The sequence below is a fragment of the Arvicola amphibius genome, chromosome 10, assembly GCF_903992535.2.
Source record: "Arvicola amphibius chromosome 10, mArvAmp1.2, whole genome shotgun sequence".
In the NCBI taxonomy this organism is placed as follows: Eukaryota; Metazoa; Chordata; class Mammalia; order Rodentia; family Cricetidae; genus Arvicola; species Arvicola amphibius.
Window position 1 is genome coordinate 82,041,172 of NC_052056.1, and position 15,501 is coordinate 82,056,672.

The window sequence follows — 15,501 nt, forward strand, 5'->3', positions numbered from 1 at the left end:
AAGGACATGAGTCATGAAAAAAGATACAGTTTATATATTTTTTAAAGATTTATTTATTTAATTATTATGTAAGCAACATTCTGCCTCCATGTGTGCCCGCATGCCAGAAGAGGGCACCAGATCTCATCACAGATGGTTGTGAGCCACCATGTGGTTGCTGGGAATTGAACTCAGGACCTCTGGAAGAGCAGCTCTTAACCACTGAGCCATCTCTCCAGCCCCCAGTTTATATATTTTGTAGTTTCAACTATCATAGTTTTTTTTCATTCTGGATAGTGAATAAGAACTGTAATCGTGACAGTATGAGCTCATAAACAAAGCTCCATGGCTTCAGAACAGTCACCTGTGTTTGTGGAGAGACACTGAATTTGGGACTAGGCAAGGTTCTGAGTGGCTTCCTTAAACGAGCTGTGTGGTTTTTCATTTGTGAGTTAATTAAAATGATTTTACTTAAAAATAAAAACGAATGTTTATAAACTTAACCTGTATAAATCAATTTAAGTTAGAACAATTGTTAAGTATTGGTAAAAGCTAGAGTTAATAGAAGAATAGGTATTTGCATTTTTTGATAATTGCTTACTTAGCCCACTTTGTTCCTTAAAAATGTTAAATTTGAAAAATAGAGAAATGAGTATTGATTGTGGTTAGTAACATAATGAAAGCATTAGCAGACTCAGTATTTTCTGTGTTGTTCCCTTGTAGGCTAGAAATGAAAATCTCAGCAGCATGCTAGTGGAACTTTCTGCTCAGGTAGGACAGTTGCAAGCTAGAGAGCAGGCTCTCACCACCATGATAAAGCTAAAGGTAATTGAAACGCCACACCTCCGCTCCAGAGCACTCTGTAGCTAGAGAGCTCACCACACACTCCATCTCTCCCCAAGTCCTCAGCAGCCCAGAAACAGAGCCTCTAACATTGCTAATTTCATCTTCTCCTTTCAAAAATGAAAGAAAGGTTTACACGGTGCTCCCAGAGCTTCTGCACTTCATCTCAGTGAATCTGTTCCCTTCCGGGGTACCTGCTATAGGTCTCCTGAAGATACTGACCACTAGATGCTTATTAGTCTTTTATGAAACAGAGGAAAACTGGTAGCCGCCAAACACTGGTGTTATGTGAAACTACGTGAGTCTGTTAAAGGGTCTCAAGTATTTATTTAGGTATAGGGTAGGGACAGACACTCACTGATACAGAACCTTCTAGGCGCCATGGCTGATCCAGCTGCCCCTGTCCAGTCATTTTGCCCCGGTGAAGAGTACCAACCACACAAGCTGTCTCTTCGTTACTTGCTGTGTTCTGACCACCCAAGAGAGTGTGAGAGCAAGAGGCAAGCAACCCTCTCCCACAGCCTTTACACTGTGCTGTAGGCAGATAAGACCACGTCCTAGGGCTTGCTGCCCCAAAAGTCATTCACTAAACAGATCAAAATCCCAGCACACACTGGTAGAGTGTGACACACAAGCTCCTCAGAGAGAGCGAGCACCCCTCTGCCTCATGCGTCTTTGGCAGTTACTAAGCAAAAGGAGATGTTGGTGTAGTGGGACATTTGTATGCATTCATCTGTAATTTCCCCCAACATTAATGCTGGAATGTGATCATAAGCAAACTTTCTGAAAATTAAAGAAAAAAAATTAAAATGTGTAGAATTAGCTTTAGTTAAAATAATAACCAACATCGTGTCCATCACAGCAGTGGCAGAGGTTATGAAATAATGAAGATGTCTCCAGGTGTTTTCCCATGGTAGAACAGTGTGTTCACAAAGAAGCAGCACACCCACAATCAAAGTCCTGATTGAGGAAAATAGTCTTTACTAGAAGCACAGACTTGTTGGGACATACTTGGAAAGACAGAAGCAGGAGCTCCAAGCTCCTTGTTTAAGGCTGACAAGGATTGAAGGAATTCTCTTTCTTGTCATTGGCTTAACTGCTTATTACTTTAAAACTGGTCTTGACATAAAGTTGGCTTTTTGCTTGTTTGTTTGTTTGTTTTTGAGACAGGCTTTCTCTGTGTAATAGCCCTGGTTGTCCTGGAGCTTGCTCTGTAGACCAGGCTGGCCTCAAAGTCACAGAGATCTGCCTGCCTCTGCCTCCTGAATGCTGGGATTAAAGGTGTGAACCACTACCACCCAGCTTGTGTTATTGTTTTAATAATTTTTTTTAAAATTTATGGTGGTGGGGGCTGAACCCAGGTTCTTTTACATGCTCGGCAAGCATTCTACCACTGAGCTACATCCTTAGCCCTTCCACTGTTTCTGATTTTGTTTTGTTTTTTCTACTGGCCTGAAACTTGTAATATAGCCCAGGCTGGCCTAGGACTCATTGGTCCTCCTCCCTTAGCCTCCAGAATGCTGAGATTCCACCATGCCCAGTCTTCTACTAGCTATTAAATGGTTCACCCCAATCCTTTATCTCTCCATAAAGCCCTATGAACTTGTGAGGTTTGTTTTGTTTTTTAATCAGAGTGCCAGAGCTGTGGGTGTGCTCAGGAAGGTATACCTGTTAATCATGTGTTTCAGCAAGTGTCCCTGAGTCTGAGGATTGAACCTGGGACCTCACACATGGTAGGCATGCTCTACCACTAAGCTACTTAAACCATTTACTGTTGTACATTAATTATGGTTAGAATTGCTTTTCAACCATAAAAGCTTCTAATGCAGCATGTTGGCTGGATGTCGTAAGAGTTTGTTCTTTTTAACAAACTAAATGTAGGTCGGAAATGTTGGTCCCACGGGACTTAACTGTCATCCAGAGAATAACAACACCGTTGAAGAACAGCCAACATATCACTTGCTGAAGTTTAGCCTGGCCATCAGATTGTCTGATTCTTGCTGGATATGGTGGCACATGCCTTTAATCCCCAGCACTTGGAGGCAGAGGCAGGCAGATCTCTGAATTTGAAGCCAGCCTGGTCTACAGAGCAAGTTACAGGACAGCCAGGCCTATGTAAAGAGACTCCACCTAAAAAAAATGTCTGACTTTCAGCCGGGCAGTGGTGGTGCATGCCTTTAATCCCAGCACTCGGGAAGCAGAGGCAGGCAGATCTCTGTGAGTTCGAGGCCAGTCTGGTCTACAGAGAGAGTTCCAGGACAGGCTCCAAAAAGCTACAGCGAAACCCTGTCTCGAAAAACCAAAAAAAGTCTGACTTTCAACTTTTCAAGAGAAAGTAAGGTGTCGTGACAGCACACGGTTTCCCAAGCCAGCCAACTACACTGAAATGGCTGCTTCAGCGCCATGGTCAGATAAGAATTTTTTTTGTGTCTGCTGATTGATTCTTTTGCCACTTGGTGCTAGCATAGGGTTACAGCAACTGAGTAAACCTGAAAGGTGTGTAGACAGGAACTCACTGCACAGTCCAGTCTAAGTAAGAACAACCTTACTGATTATTTAGAATCTAAAAATCTAGACTATCAGTTTTCTTTTTTTTTTAGGACAAAGATATTATTGAGGCAGTCAATCACATTTCAGACTGTTCTGGTAAATTTAAGTTGTTAGAACATGCTTTACGTGATGCTAAGATGGCAGAGACTTGTATTGTGAAAGAAAAGCAAGATTACAAGCAGAAATTGAAGGCACTTAGGATTGAAGTCAATAAGCTGAAAGGTAAGAAAATAATTTAATAGTAGTATTGTTGGGAATTTATTTCTTTATCTGAATTTCCTTAATTGTATACTTGAGAGTGGGTTTATTCTGGCTGTGAATCCTAACATGCAATGTCTGTCTCATTTATATAGAATTATGCTACAAGTTTTGTGATACAAAATAATAAAATTGTGGTTAAACTTCATCTTTTTTTTTTCTTTTAGAGCTGAGAACTGAACCCAGGACCTTGTACTTGCTTAATCCCCAACCCTGAATCATATTTTTAAAAGATATTTTTAAAAAACAATCTTATTTTACATACCAATCCCAGTTCTCTCTCTCTCCTGTGCACCCTCTCCCCCGACCTTTTCCCCATCCCACCCCCCTTCCATTCCTCAGGACCAGGCAGGACCAGGGCCTCCCCCTGTATAAAGAGCCAGTTCATGCAGTAGGGATAAATACTGCTTCCCCTGCTAGTGGCCCCACAAACTGCCCAAGCCACACAACTGTCACCCACATGCAGAGGGCCTAGTTCTGTCTTGTACAGGTTCCCCAGGTGTATGTCCAGAGTCAGTGAGCTCCTACTTGCTCAGGTCAGCTGATTCTGTGGGTTGCCCCATCATATCCCTCCTCCCTCTCTATGACTGGACTCCAAGATTTCGTCCCAGTGCTTAGCTGTGAATATCTGCATCTGCTTCCATCAGTTACTGACTGAAGGTTTTGTGATGACAATTAAGGCAGTCATCAGTCTGATTACAGGGGACCCAAATCTTATTTTTAAGGAATTCTGCTTCAGTTTGCTTGGCTGTATCGGTTAGCCATTGCTGACACCTCCTGTAACACACAGTGCAGCGCAGGGGCAGCAGTTGTGAGTTGGTCCCAGTGAGTGGACCCAGCTAGGCTTCTCAGAGACCGGTTCTGCTTCAGCCGTCTCTTCTCCTCACCTACAGGCTAGCCAGAGCATCTCTTCCCACAGCGAGGGCAGAAACTTCAAAAACAACCCAGAAACGATTGGAGATGTTTAAGGTTTAGGCCTGGATCTGCCACAGTGTCACTCTGCCTCATAACCCAAAGTCAGTCAGGGGGAACGAGAAATACGTGAGATCCTGTCAGGGGAATTGAGGGATGGGCACCAGTGTAGTCTCACCCTGGCTTTTGGGTGGTTTTCTAGTTTTGTTCTAGGTACCTCTGTGATTCACTTCTTTCTGATTCTTGGTGTTTTCTAGTGAAAGATAGAACAAATGTTGTAGCAGTGGTGTGTGTGTGTGTGTGTGTGTGTGTGTGTGTGTGTCGTGTGCACATGAGCGTGTGTGTGTGTGTGTGTGTGTGTTTGAATAAGAATACCTGTGATGGTGTCAATTTACATTGATCTGGGAAGGCCTAGAAGCAGGTCCACTCCTTTCTGGTCTCCCCCCAGGGTTAGGTTGACCAGTGCTTGGGTGCTGAGTTGACTGTGGACCTGAGGAGCTGTTGTTTCAGCCTCACATCTGCCACTGTTTTATAAATGGTGATTGTGGGGACCAGCCATGATACACTAAGTATGGGCAGGTCCCAAAGGAAGTTCTTTACTTCCAACCATTATCACCTGCCAGAGTAGAACTCAGCTATCGATAAATTTAATAAGAGGCCTGTTTGCAGAAAGAACCACAAACTGAGATTACCTAGCACCACCCCAGAATAGACCATTCAAAGGAAATGCCTAGCATTCTAACTGCTGTAGATGTGACCTCCTCTCAGTACACACTCACCAGGACACCCCTAGACAAATGTCAGCCAATCAAGTGTAGCGATGAGGTGAGCAGGCCTGCTTTTAATCCCGCCCAGCTCCCGCATGGCTAGCTTAACGCCCGAAATAACAACACACAAATTGTATTCATTTAAACACTGCCTGGCCCATTATCTCCAGTCCCTTATTGGCTAACTATCACATATTGATCTAACCCATTTCTAATATCTGTATTGCCACTTGACTGTGGCTTACCGGCATGAGTCTAACCACTGTCCGTCTTGGGTAGGAAAAGCACTGCGTCTGCCTCAGTGCCTTCTTCCTCCCAGCATTCTGTTCTGTCTTCCCCGCCTACCTATGTTCTGACCTATCAGGCCAGAAGTTTTTTTTTTTATTAATTAACCAATGAAAGAAACAGGTAGATAGAAGACACACCTATATCATATCAAGGGTCCTAAATCTCAGAAACCCTCACCCCCACCTTTACTACTATAAAAACCCAATTCTAATTGAGCTCGGGGCTCTTCGGTTATTCCAATATGTTGGACATGCAGAGAGACCGAGTTTGCAAACTTGATTAAAATAAAGGCTCTTTGTTTTCACATATAGGACTCAGTTTCCTTGTTGGCTTTTGCGGGAACTTCGTGGATTTGGGCACAGCAGTGACAGGCTCAGGTTAGAGGACTGACTGCTCAGTTAGCCTCTGAGGGCTGCTGCAGAGCCACACTTGAGGAAGTTATTCTCATCCCTGCCCAGGGCAAAATGCCTCAGAAGACAGTGCCAGGGCTGGAGAGATGGCTCAGTGGTTAAGAGCACTGGCTGCTCCTCCAGAGGACCTGGATTCAATTCCCGGCCACTACATGACAGCTCACAATTGTCTATAACTCCAATTCCAGGAGATCCAACACCCTCACACAGATATACAGGCCATATATGCAGTCAAAATACTAAAGTACATAAAATAAAAAATAAATAAATAAATCATAGAGACAATGGCTTAGTCTTACTGGACTCAGTCAAGCATGAGCATAATGTCATAATGAGCATAATGAGCATAAGAAGAGGATAGCTGCCTATTCTCAAACTAAATTGTTAACTAAGAGATTCTAAAATTAGCCAGGCATAGTAGTACAGGTACCAGCTCTTAAGAGGTAGAAGCAGGGAGGTGATTAATTCAAGGTTATTCTTCACTACATAGGGATTTCAAAGGTCGGCCTAGGCTACATATGACCCTGTCCTAACCCTGCCTCCTAAATTTGAAACTTTTTCTTGACCAATTTAATGTAATAGTCTTGGACTTACCATGCTTTCACCAATGGTTATAAGTGCTGTCTCTGTTTATAACATCAGTTAAATCCCCATGGCAGTAGTGGGGACAGGCTGTATCTCTTTGTTTTTGGGTCAGCACAACACCAAGGATATACACTGTGGGTCACCAGTGTTTACTGAGTATGTGTGTGTGTGCCAAGTAGGATATTCAAGAAGTCTGCCATGACAATATTTATGTATTATGAATATTTGATTGACCCAATATTTATTTAAAACATTTTTTAAAGTAGGGTAATGGGAAATAGAACAGAGAGCAAGGGAGAGAAACTCATTTAGTCCAGGTTGACTGAGAAAGTATATTTGAAGAGTTAGCATTTGAACTATAATTGGACTGTAGACAGAACTGTAGCCAGACCCCACGGGAACCTTCTAGGCAGAAAACAAGAAGGCCTAGAGTGGATCTTAAGTGGGGCCATTCCTGATTTGTTTATTTCCTTGTTGGAAAAAGAAACCCTGTGTTCCTCCTTTACCAGTTTTGCACAGACATTCAATTCAGTTTTATGCTTATGAAGCTACGTGCCTGGTGTTAGTGACCATCCCTCAGGTTCATGTCCACAAGACTGTTCCCACTTAGACACCAGTCCCAAATCCCAGGGGAGCCTCACACCAACTGACCAACCACCTGGCAGTAAAGCAAGAGCTCCTACAACGACCTGAGCAGCCTCCATCATGGACAAAGGCTCAGGGAAGCACTTTGCCCCATTGCTGGCTGAAACTCTGGAGCTGTAGATGGAAGTGGCTTTATGTGCAGAGCTCCAAGGTCCTCTCCTAAAGCAAACCTGATACAACCCCCCCCCGCGCGCCCCACACATGCGTGTATATATCTGGGACTCTCCATCTCAAGTCCTCTGGAGCCTTAATAGAGCTCTGTCTTCAGCCCTCCCTTGGTTTGGAGGCCGCTGAGTAGGGCTGAAAGTTCCAGCCCTTGATGGCCTAGAACTTTCTGGTGAACAGTGGGTTCCAGATGCTAACTAGGGTGGGATCTGGAACGGTCCCTTTTTTTTTTGTTTCATTTGGCTTTATTTTGTCTTTTGAGAAAGGGTCTTGTCATATAGCATAACCTAGGGTACCCTCCTGCTTCAGCTTCCTGAGTGCTATCATCATCAATACTTAGGAAATTCCAAGAGATCCAGAAGCTGTTCACCAAGACTGAAGAACAAAACCCAAATTATTTCTTTTTTTAATCCCATAGGCAGTCAAAGAACTGAGAGAAAGAAAGAGAAAGAGGTTGGGAACAAGGAAGGCCATGTCACTGTTGGCTTTGCCGTTTACAGTGATGGATTTGGGTTTTATCCGAGCGCAGCATGAAGGGCTAAGAATTACCAAAAATGACACAAGGAGTTTTTATTTTTAAAGATTGGTCTGTATCCCCTGGGTGTAGCGAGAGAAGCCAGGCAGAGATAGTGAATGGCCCAGCTGTAGACCCAGCAGGGTCCTCAGAGGCTGCTGAGCATGTGGAGCTTTTGTGTAGTGTCTGTGTTTCCCAGAGGCTGGCCTTTACCTGAGGATTTTTCTCCCTTCTGTTTATGAAGAGGACCTAAATGAGAAGACAACAGAAAACAATGAACAACGAGAAGAGATCATTCGCCTCAAGCAAGAGAAAAGTTGCCTGCATGACGAATTAACATTTACTGGTAAAGAACTGGATGAAGTATTTGAATAGTTGCATGTTTGTAACCGCAGCTTTTTGTCACAGGCTAAAAGATGTACACTTCCCTAAAAAATAAGCTTTTGTGTGTTTCCCAGACTTCTGAGAGATTGATAAGGGGCTGTGCTTGAGTTTTAACAGTTTTTTATATCTATTTATCTGTTTATTTCTTTATGGTTTTTGAGACAGAGTTTAACTCTGTAGCCCTGAGTTTTAACATATTTATTTTTGTTTTTTTTCGAGACAGAGTTTAACTGGGTAGCCCTGTCTTAGAACTCACTCTGTAGACCAGGCTGGCCTCGAACTCACAGAGATCCACCTTCCTCTGCCTCCTGAGTGCTGAGATCAAAGGTGTGCGTCATCACCTCTGGGCAAAGTTTCAACATTTTTATTCCCCTCCAGGTAGTTGTTTTCCTCCCCATAAAGTGGAGCTACAGTTTGTCCAACTTGAATGGGTCTTTGTGATCCTCAAGAAAAAGAAAACACTCCTGCTGGAAAGTTCCTTTTAGGGTAGGAGTGTAGCTCAGTTGGTGGAGTGTCCACCCAGCACGCAGTAGCTGGGCCTGATGGCATATAACTTGTAATCACAGAACTTGGAAGGTGGAGGCAGAAGGATCAGAAGTAACATTATCTAAAAAGAATCATATGGGTTGTTGAGGGGAGGGTTTGTATAATTTCACAAATGCTAAGTAAACTATCAGGAGTCCAAAGGGCTGGGGTGTAACCTACCACTAGACTTGGCCTCCAGCACTAAAAAACTCTTTAGGAATTCAGCATTGAGTTTTTTTGTTTTGGGTTTTTTTTTTCCCCTGGTTTTTCGAGACAGGGCTTCTCTGTAGTTTTGGGATCTGTCCTGGAACTAGCTCTAGTAGACCAGGCTGGCCTTGAACTCACTGATATCCGCCTGCCTCTGCCTCCCAAATGCTGGGATTAAAGGTGTGTGTCACCATTGCCTGGCTCAGCATTGAGTTTTGCAAATTAATTACCTTCAGTTAGTATGTTAGGGAAAAAGCTCATGTGTATTGTTGCATTGGTACAACTCAAATCTTCATTAGTTGGTGTCATGTATAATCATCCCAGGCCTTCCCACCACACACCCCTTCCCCAGCATGGCCCCTGCCCATCCTACCTGAAATATCCACCATTGAAGTCCTCTCTCTCCTCACTGTGGACATTGAGCTTATTGATACCCTGCCCACCAAGGTTTCCCTAGGCTTTTGCAGGAGTATTAAGAAAATCATAGTTTTGGAGGGAAAATTTCAAAGAGAAAACTAAATGAACATTTTGGTCTAGCCATTCTTTTCCTCAATCTCCCTCTTTTTAAGAGGAGAGTAAATTCTTACAGTTTAAAGAGAAACACCTTTAGAATTTTCAAGTACAATGAATCCTTCATTCATTTTAATTCTCCTCTTAAGGATTAGGGTAAGGCAGTGCCAGTTTCACCACTAGAGGTCACTGTGTTGATTATTTCTAGGATTTCTGTCTTAGTTATGCCTTGTATGTAACTAATGATACACCCCATGGTTAAAATCAGACAGTCTGGGTCAGCCTGTATGTGATTCCACTAAAGCCAAGACACTCACAGGCCACAGAGACTTAGAACTCAGCAAATGCTGCAGAGACACTGCTTGACTTCCTCTAGTGCACTCCGAGGTGCATTGCCAAAGGCAAGTGTCATACAAGTCTTAGTTGTGTTAAGATATACACATACGGGGCTGGAGAGATGGCTCAGCGGTTAAGAGCATTGCCTGCTCTTCCAAAGGTCCTGAGTTCAAGTCCCAGCAACCACGTGGTGGCTCACAACCATCTGTAATGGGGTCTGGTGCCCTCTTCTGGCCTGCAGGCATACACGCAGACAGAATATTGTATACATAATAAAATATTAAAAAAATATTTTAAAAAAAAAAGATACACACATACGTGTACATATGACACTGCCTGGGAAGGTCTGAAGATGAAGTCTAGATTACAGTCCATTTTGCACCACCAGCCCCCAATTTGGTCCTGAATTGAGACTTTTAGGTGTGTGCCATCACACCTAGCCCACCCCTGATTCATAAATATAAAAGTCTTCTTGATTTGTAAAATGTATGAGACTTGTTAAATACAACTATAATACATTTTGGGAAATAACTTTTAAAAAATGTTTCTTCAGCTGATTGCCTTTCTACAGAAGACAGTTAAACATCATTGTTTCAAAAACAGTTTTTCTATGCTTTAATTATAAAAGTAAATCGAGGGCGCTAAGGATGTAGTTCACTTGGTAGAGTGCTTGCTTGTTATACTTTGAGTTTATTCCCCAGTGATATAAAAACCAAAGTATAGCAGGGTGTAGTGGCGCATGCCTTAATCCCAGTAGACCAAGGCAAGTGGATCTCTGTGCCGTTGGGGGTGGGCTTTGATGTTTCAAAAGCTCTCTTTGCCTCTTATTTTTTTTTAAAGACTTTAATTTTTATTTTAAATTGTGTGTGTGTGTGTGTGTGTGTGTGTGTGTGTGTGTGCGCGTGCGCGCACATGTGATTGCAGTGCTCTGAAGACCAGAAGAGGGTATCCCTGGGGTTGGTGTTACAGGCAGGTGTGAGCTGCCTGAGATGGATGCTGGGGACTGAACTCTGGTTCTCTGGAAGAGCAGTAAGCACCCCTAACCACTGAATCATCTATCCAGCCCTTTCTCTACCTCTGATCTGTGGATAGAGATCTAAATTCTCAGCTGTTGCTATGCTCCCTGACGTGATAGTCATGGATTCTAACCCTGGAATTGTAAGCCCCCAATAAATTCTTCTATAAGTTGTTTTGGTCATGGTGTCTCTTCAGAACAATAGAAAGTAATTAACTAACTAATTAAAGTACTAAGTATAAAATAAAGTAACTAAGACAAATACCAGATAAGAATAATTTAATTTCTAGCCGGGCGGTGGTGGCGCACGCCTTTAATCCCAGCACTCGGGAGGCAGAGGCAGACGGATCTCTGAGTTCGAGGCCAGCCTGGTCTACAAGAGCTAGTTCCAGGACAGGCTCTAGAAACTACAGGAAAACCCTGTCTCGAAAAACCAAAATAAAAGAATAATTTAATTTCTATCTCTTGGATTTTTTTATGTGAAGCATTTATTGCTGATGTGACTGTGTAAATCAAATCAGTTCTTCTCCCTGCCATGAGACAGGGTTTCTCTGTATAGCCCTGACTGTCCTGGAACTTGCTCTGTAGACCAGGTTGGTCCCGAACTCACAGAGATCCACCTGCCTGTCTCCTAAGTGCTGGGATTAAAGGCATGCGCCACTATCACTTGGCTCAAATCAATTCTATTTTTGTTGTTTTTGTTGGCTCATTCTGGGCCCTCCTTGGCTTCCTTTCTTTTTTTCCTTTTTTTATTGATATTTATTGAGCTCTACATTTTTTTTCTGCTCCCCTCCCTGCCTCTCCCCTCCCTGCCTCTCCCCTCCCTGCTTCAATCCTCCCACAAGGTACCCATGCTCCCAATTTACTCAGGAGATCTTGTCTTTTTCTACTTTCTACTTCCCATGTAGATTAGATCTATGTAAGTCTCTCTTAGTGTCCTCGTTGTTGTCTAAGTTCTCTGGGATTGTGGTTTGTAGGCTGGCTTCCTTTGCTTTATGTTTAAAAACCACCTATGAGTGAGTACATGTGATAATTGTCTTTCTGTGTCTGGGTTACTTAACTCAAAATAATGTTTTCTAGCTCCGTCCATTTTCTTGCAAAATTCAAGCTGTTATTTTTTTTCTGCCGTGTAGTACTCCATTGTGTAAATGTACCACATTTTTCTTATCCATTCTTTGATCAAAGGGCATTTAGGTTGTTTCCAGGTTCTGGCTATGACAAACAAAGCTGCTATGAACATAGTTGAGCACATGTCCTTGTGGCATGATTGAGCATCCTTTGGATATATATCCAAAAGTGGTATTACTGGATCTTGAGGAAGGTTGTTTCCTAATTTTCTGAGAAATCACCACACTGACATCCAAAGAGGTTGTACCAGTTTGCATTCCCACCAGCAATGCAGAAGTGTTCCCTTTTCCCCACAATCTCTCCAGCATAAGTTGTCATCAGTGTTTTTGATCTTGGCCATTCTTACAGGTGTAAGATGGAATCTCAGAGTTGTTTTGATTTGCATTTCTCTGATGACCAAGGATGTTGAACATTTCAGCCATTTTAGATTCCTCTGTTGAGAGTTCTCTGTTTAGGTCTGTACTCCATTTTTTATTGGATTATGTGATATTTTGGTGTCCAATTTCTTGAGCTCTTTGTATATATTTTTAAAATGTATTTATTATGTATACAGTGTTCTGCCTGCATGTATCCCTGCAGGCCAGAAGAGGGCACCAAATCTCATTACAGATGGTTGTGAGCCACCATGTGGTTGCTAGGAATTGAACTCAGGACCTTTGGAAGATCAGTCAGTGCTCTTAACCTTGAGCCATCTCTCCAGCCCCTCTTTGTATATTTTGGAGATCAGACCTCTGTCTGATGTGGGGTTAGTGAAGATCTTTTCCCATTCTGTAGGCTGTTGTTTTGCCTTGTTGACCATGTCCTTTGCTTTACAGAAGCTTCTGAGTTTCAGGAAGTCCCATTTATTGTTTCTCTGTGTCTGTGCTGCTAGGGTTCTATTTAGGAAGTGGTTCCCTGTGCCAGTATGTTCAAGTGTACTTCTCACTTTCTCTTCTATAAGGGTCAATGTGGCTGGCCTTATGTTGAGGTCTTTAATCCATTTGGACTCAAGTTTTGTGCATGGTGATAGATATGGGTCTATTTTCATTTTTCTACATGTTGATATCCAGTTATGCCAGCACCACTTGTTAAATATGCTTTCTTTTTTCCATTTGATATTTTTTGCTTCTTTTTCAAAGATCAGGTGTTCGAAGATGTGTGGTTTGATATCTGGGTCTTCTATTCGGTTCCATTGGTCCTCCTGTCTGTTCTTATGCCAATACCAGGCTGTTTGCAGTACTGTAGCTCTGTAGTAGAGTTTGAAGTCAGGGATTATGATGCCTCCAGAAGTTCTTTTATTGCCCAGGATTGTTTTGGCTATCCTGGGTTTTTTGCTTTTCCAAATGAAGTTGAGTACTGTTCTTTCGAGGTCTTTGAAGAATTTTGCTGGGATTTTGATGGGCATTGCATTGAATCTGCAGATTGCTTTTGGTAAGGTTGCCATTTTTCCTATGTTAATTCTGCCTATCCAAGAGCATAGGAGATCTTTCCACTTTCTGGTGTCTTCTTCAATTCCTTTCTTCAAAGATTTAAAGTTCTTGTCATACAAGTCTTCCACTTGTTTGGTTAGAGTTACTCCGAGATATTTTATGCTATTTGTGACTATTGTGAAGGGTGTTGATTCTCTGATTTCTTCCCCAGCCCTTTTATCATCTGTGTACAGGAGGGCTACTGATTTTTTTTTTTGAGTTAATCTTGTATCCTGCTATGTTGCTGAAAGTGTTTATGAGTTGTAGAAGTTCCTTGGTAGAATTTTTGGGATCACTTAACTATCATATCATCAACAAACAGTGACAGTTTGACTTCTTCTTTTCCAATTTATATCCCCTTTATCTCCCTTTGGTGTCTTACTGCCCTAGCTAGGACCTCAAGAACTATATTGAATAGATATGGAGAGAGTGGACAACCTTGTCTTGTTCCTGATTTCAGTGGAATTGTTGGGAGTTTCTCTCCATTTAGTTTGATGTTGGCTGTTGGCTTGCTGTATATTGCCTTAATTATGTTTAGGTATGTTCCTTGTATCCCTGCTCTCTCCAAGACCTTTATCATGAAGGGATGCTGTATTTTGTCAAAAACTTTCTCTGCATCTAATGAGATGATCATGTGGTTTTTATTTTTTAACTTTTTTATATGGTGGATTACGTTGACAGATTTTCATATGTTGAACCATCCTTGCATCTCTGGGATGAAGCCAACTTGGTCATGGTGGATGATGTTCTGATGTGTTCTTGGATTCGATTTGCTAGTATTTATTTAGTATTTTTGCATCAATGTTCATGAGTGAGATTGGTCTGTAATTCTCTTTCTTAGTAATGTCTTTCTGTGGTTTGGGTATCAGGATAAACTGATGAGTTTATTTCCTCTCAAATCATTCTTATGTACACTGTTAATGTATGCTTTGGGATAGTATCTGGTTTCTATACCTTTATAGTACCTTCCTTGTATATATATCCTTTTTTGTAATGCTGGTGGTAGGAATCAAACCTAAATAAGCACTCTACCTCTAAGCCATATCCCCATCTCCTAAAAATAACTTCTTCATATGTTTTTGTTTCTGTGTTGCCAAGACTGTTCTCTAACTTTTGGCCTCAAGTGATTTTCATGTGTCGAATCTGGAGTATCTGGGAACACAGGTGCACATCACCAAGCCCTACTTGTTAAAAATAAGTTCCTAGAGCCGGGCGGTGGTGGCGCACGTCTTTAATCCCAGCACTTGGGAGGCAGAGGCAGGCGGATCTCTGTGAGTTCGAGACCAGCCTGGTCTACAAGAGCTAGTTCCAGGACAGGCTCTAAAGCTGCAGAGAAACCCTGTCTCGAAAAACCAAAAAAAAAAAAAAAAAATAAGTTCCTAGGACTGGAGAGATGGCTCAGCAGTTACAAGAAATGACTGTTATTCCAGAGGACCCAGATTGAATTACCAGCACTTGCATGACAGCTAACAGCTCACAATTTTCTGTAGCTGTGATTCCAAGGGATTTGGTACCCTCTGCTGCTCTGAAGGCATGCATGTGGTGTACATACATACAATTAAAAAGTTAAATTTTTAAAAATAAAAATAAGTGCTTAGCTGGAGGTGGTAGGATACCCTAATCCCTTGGAGTGTAGAGGCTCCAAGAGGAGCCCGAATTTAAGTCCAGCCTGGATTTATAGAGGGATCCTATCTCAGTGAATAAAGATAGCAACCACTTCTCAATATCTGCCTTTAATCTTTGGTGTTCGTTATTTGGTTTTCTGTTTTGAGTCAGGGTCTCACATAACCCAGGCTAGCCTTGAATTCCTGAGTTTCTCACCTCCAACTTCCAAGTGATAGAATTACAGGTGTGTACTCATGGGCCTCGCTTATTTTCAGGCTTTTTTTCCACATATTTCCATTTATTTATTTGTTTGTTTGTTTGTTTGTTTTGGTTTTTCGAGACAGGGTTTCTCTGTGGTTTTGGAGCCTATCCTGGAACTAGTTCTTGTAGATCAGGCTGGTCTCGAACTCACAGAGATCTGCCTGCC

At 42.2% G+C, this 15,501-nt stretch overlaps 1 protein-coding gene across 1 annotated transcript in view; it reads left to right on the forward strand.

Moving 5' to 3' along the window:
* Positions 1 to 15,501, forward strand: part of Ccdc62 (coiled-coil domain containing 62) — a 46,446-nt gene that overhangs the window by 11,572 nt on the left and 19,373 nt on the right. Inside the window, exons 4-6 of the mRNA XM_038345769.1 lie at positions 703 to 804; positions 3,423 to 3,594; positions 8,161 to 8,262. Of these exons, the coding sequence (XP_038201697.1) occupies positions 703 to 804; positions 3,423 to 3,594; positions 8,161 to 8,262 (376 nt within the window). The remainder of the gene's footprint in view (positions 1 to 702; positions 805 to 3,422; positions 3,595 to 8,160; positions 8,263 to 15,501) is intronic.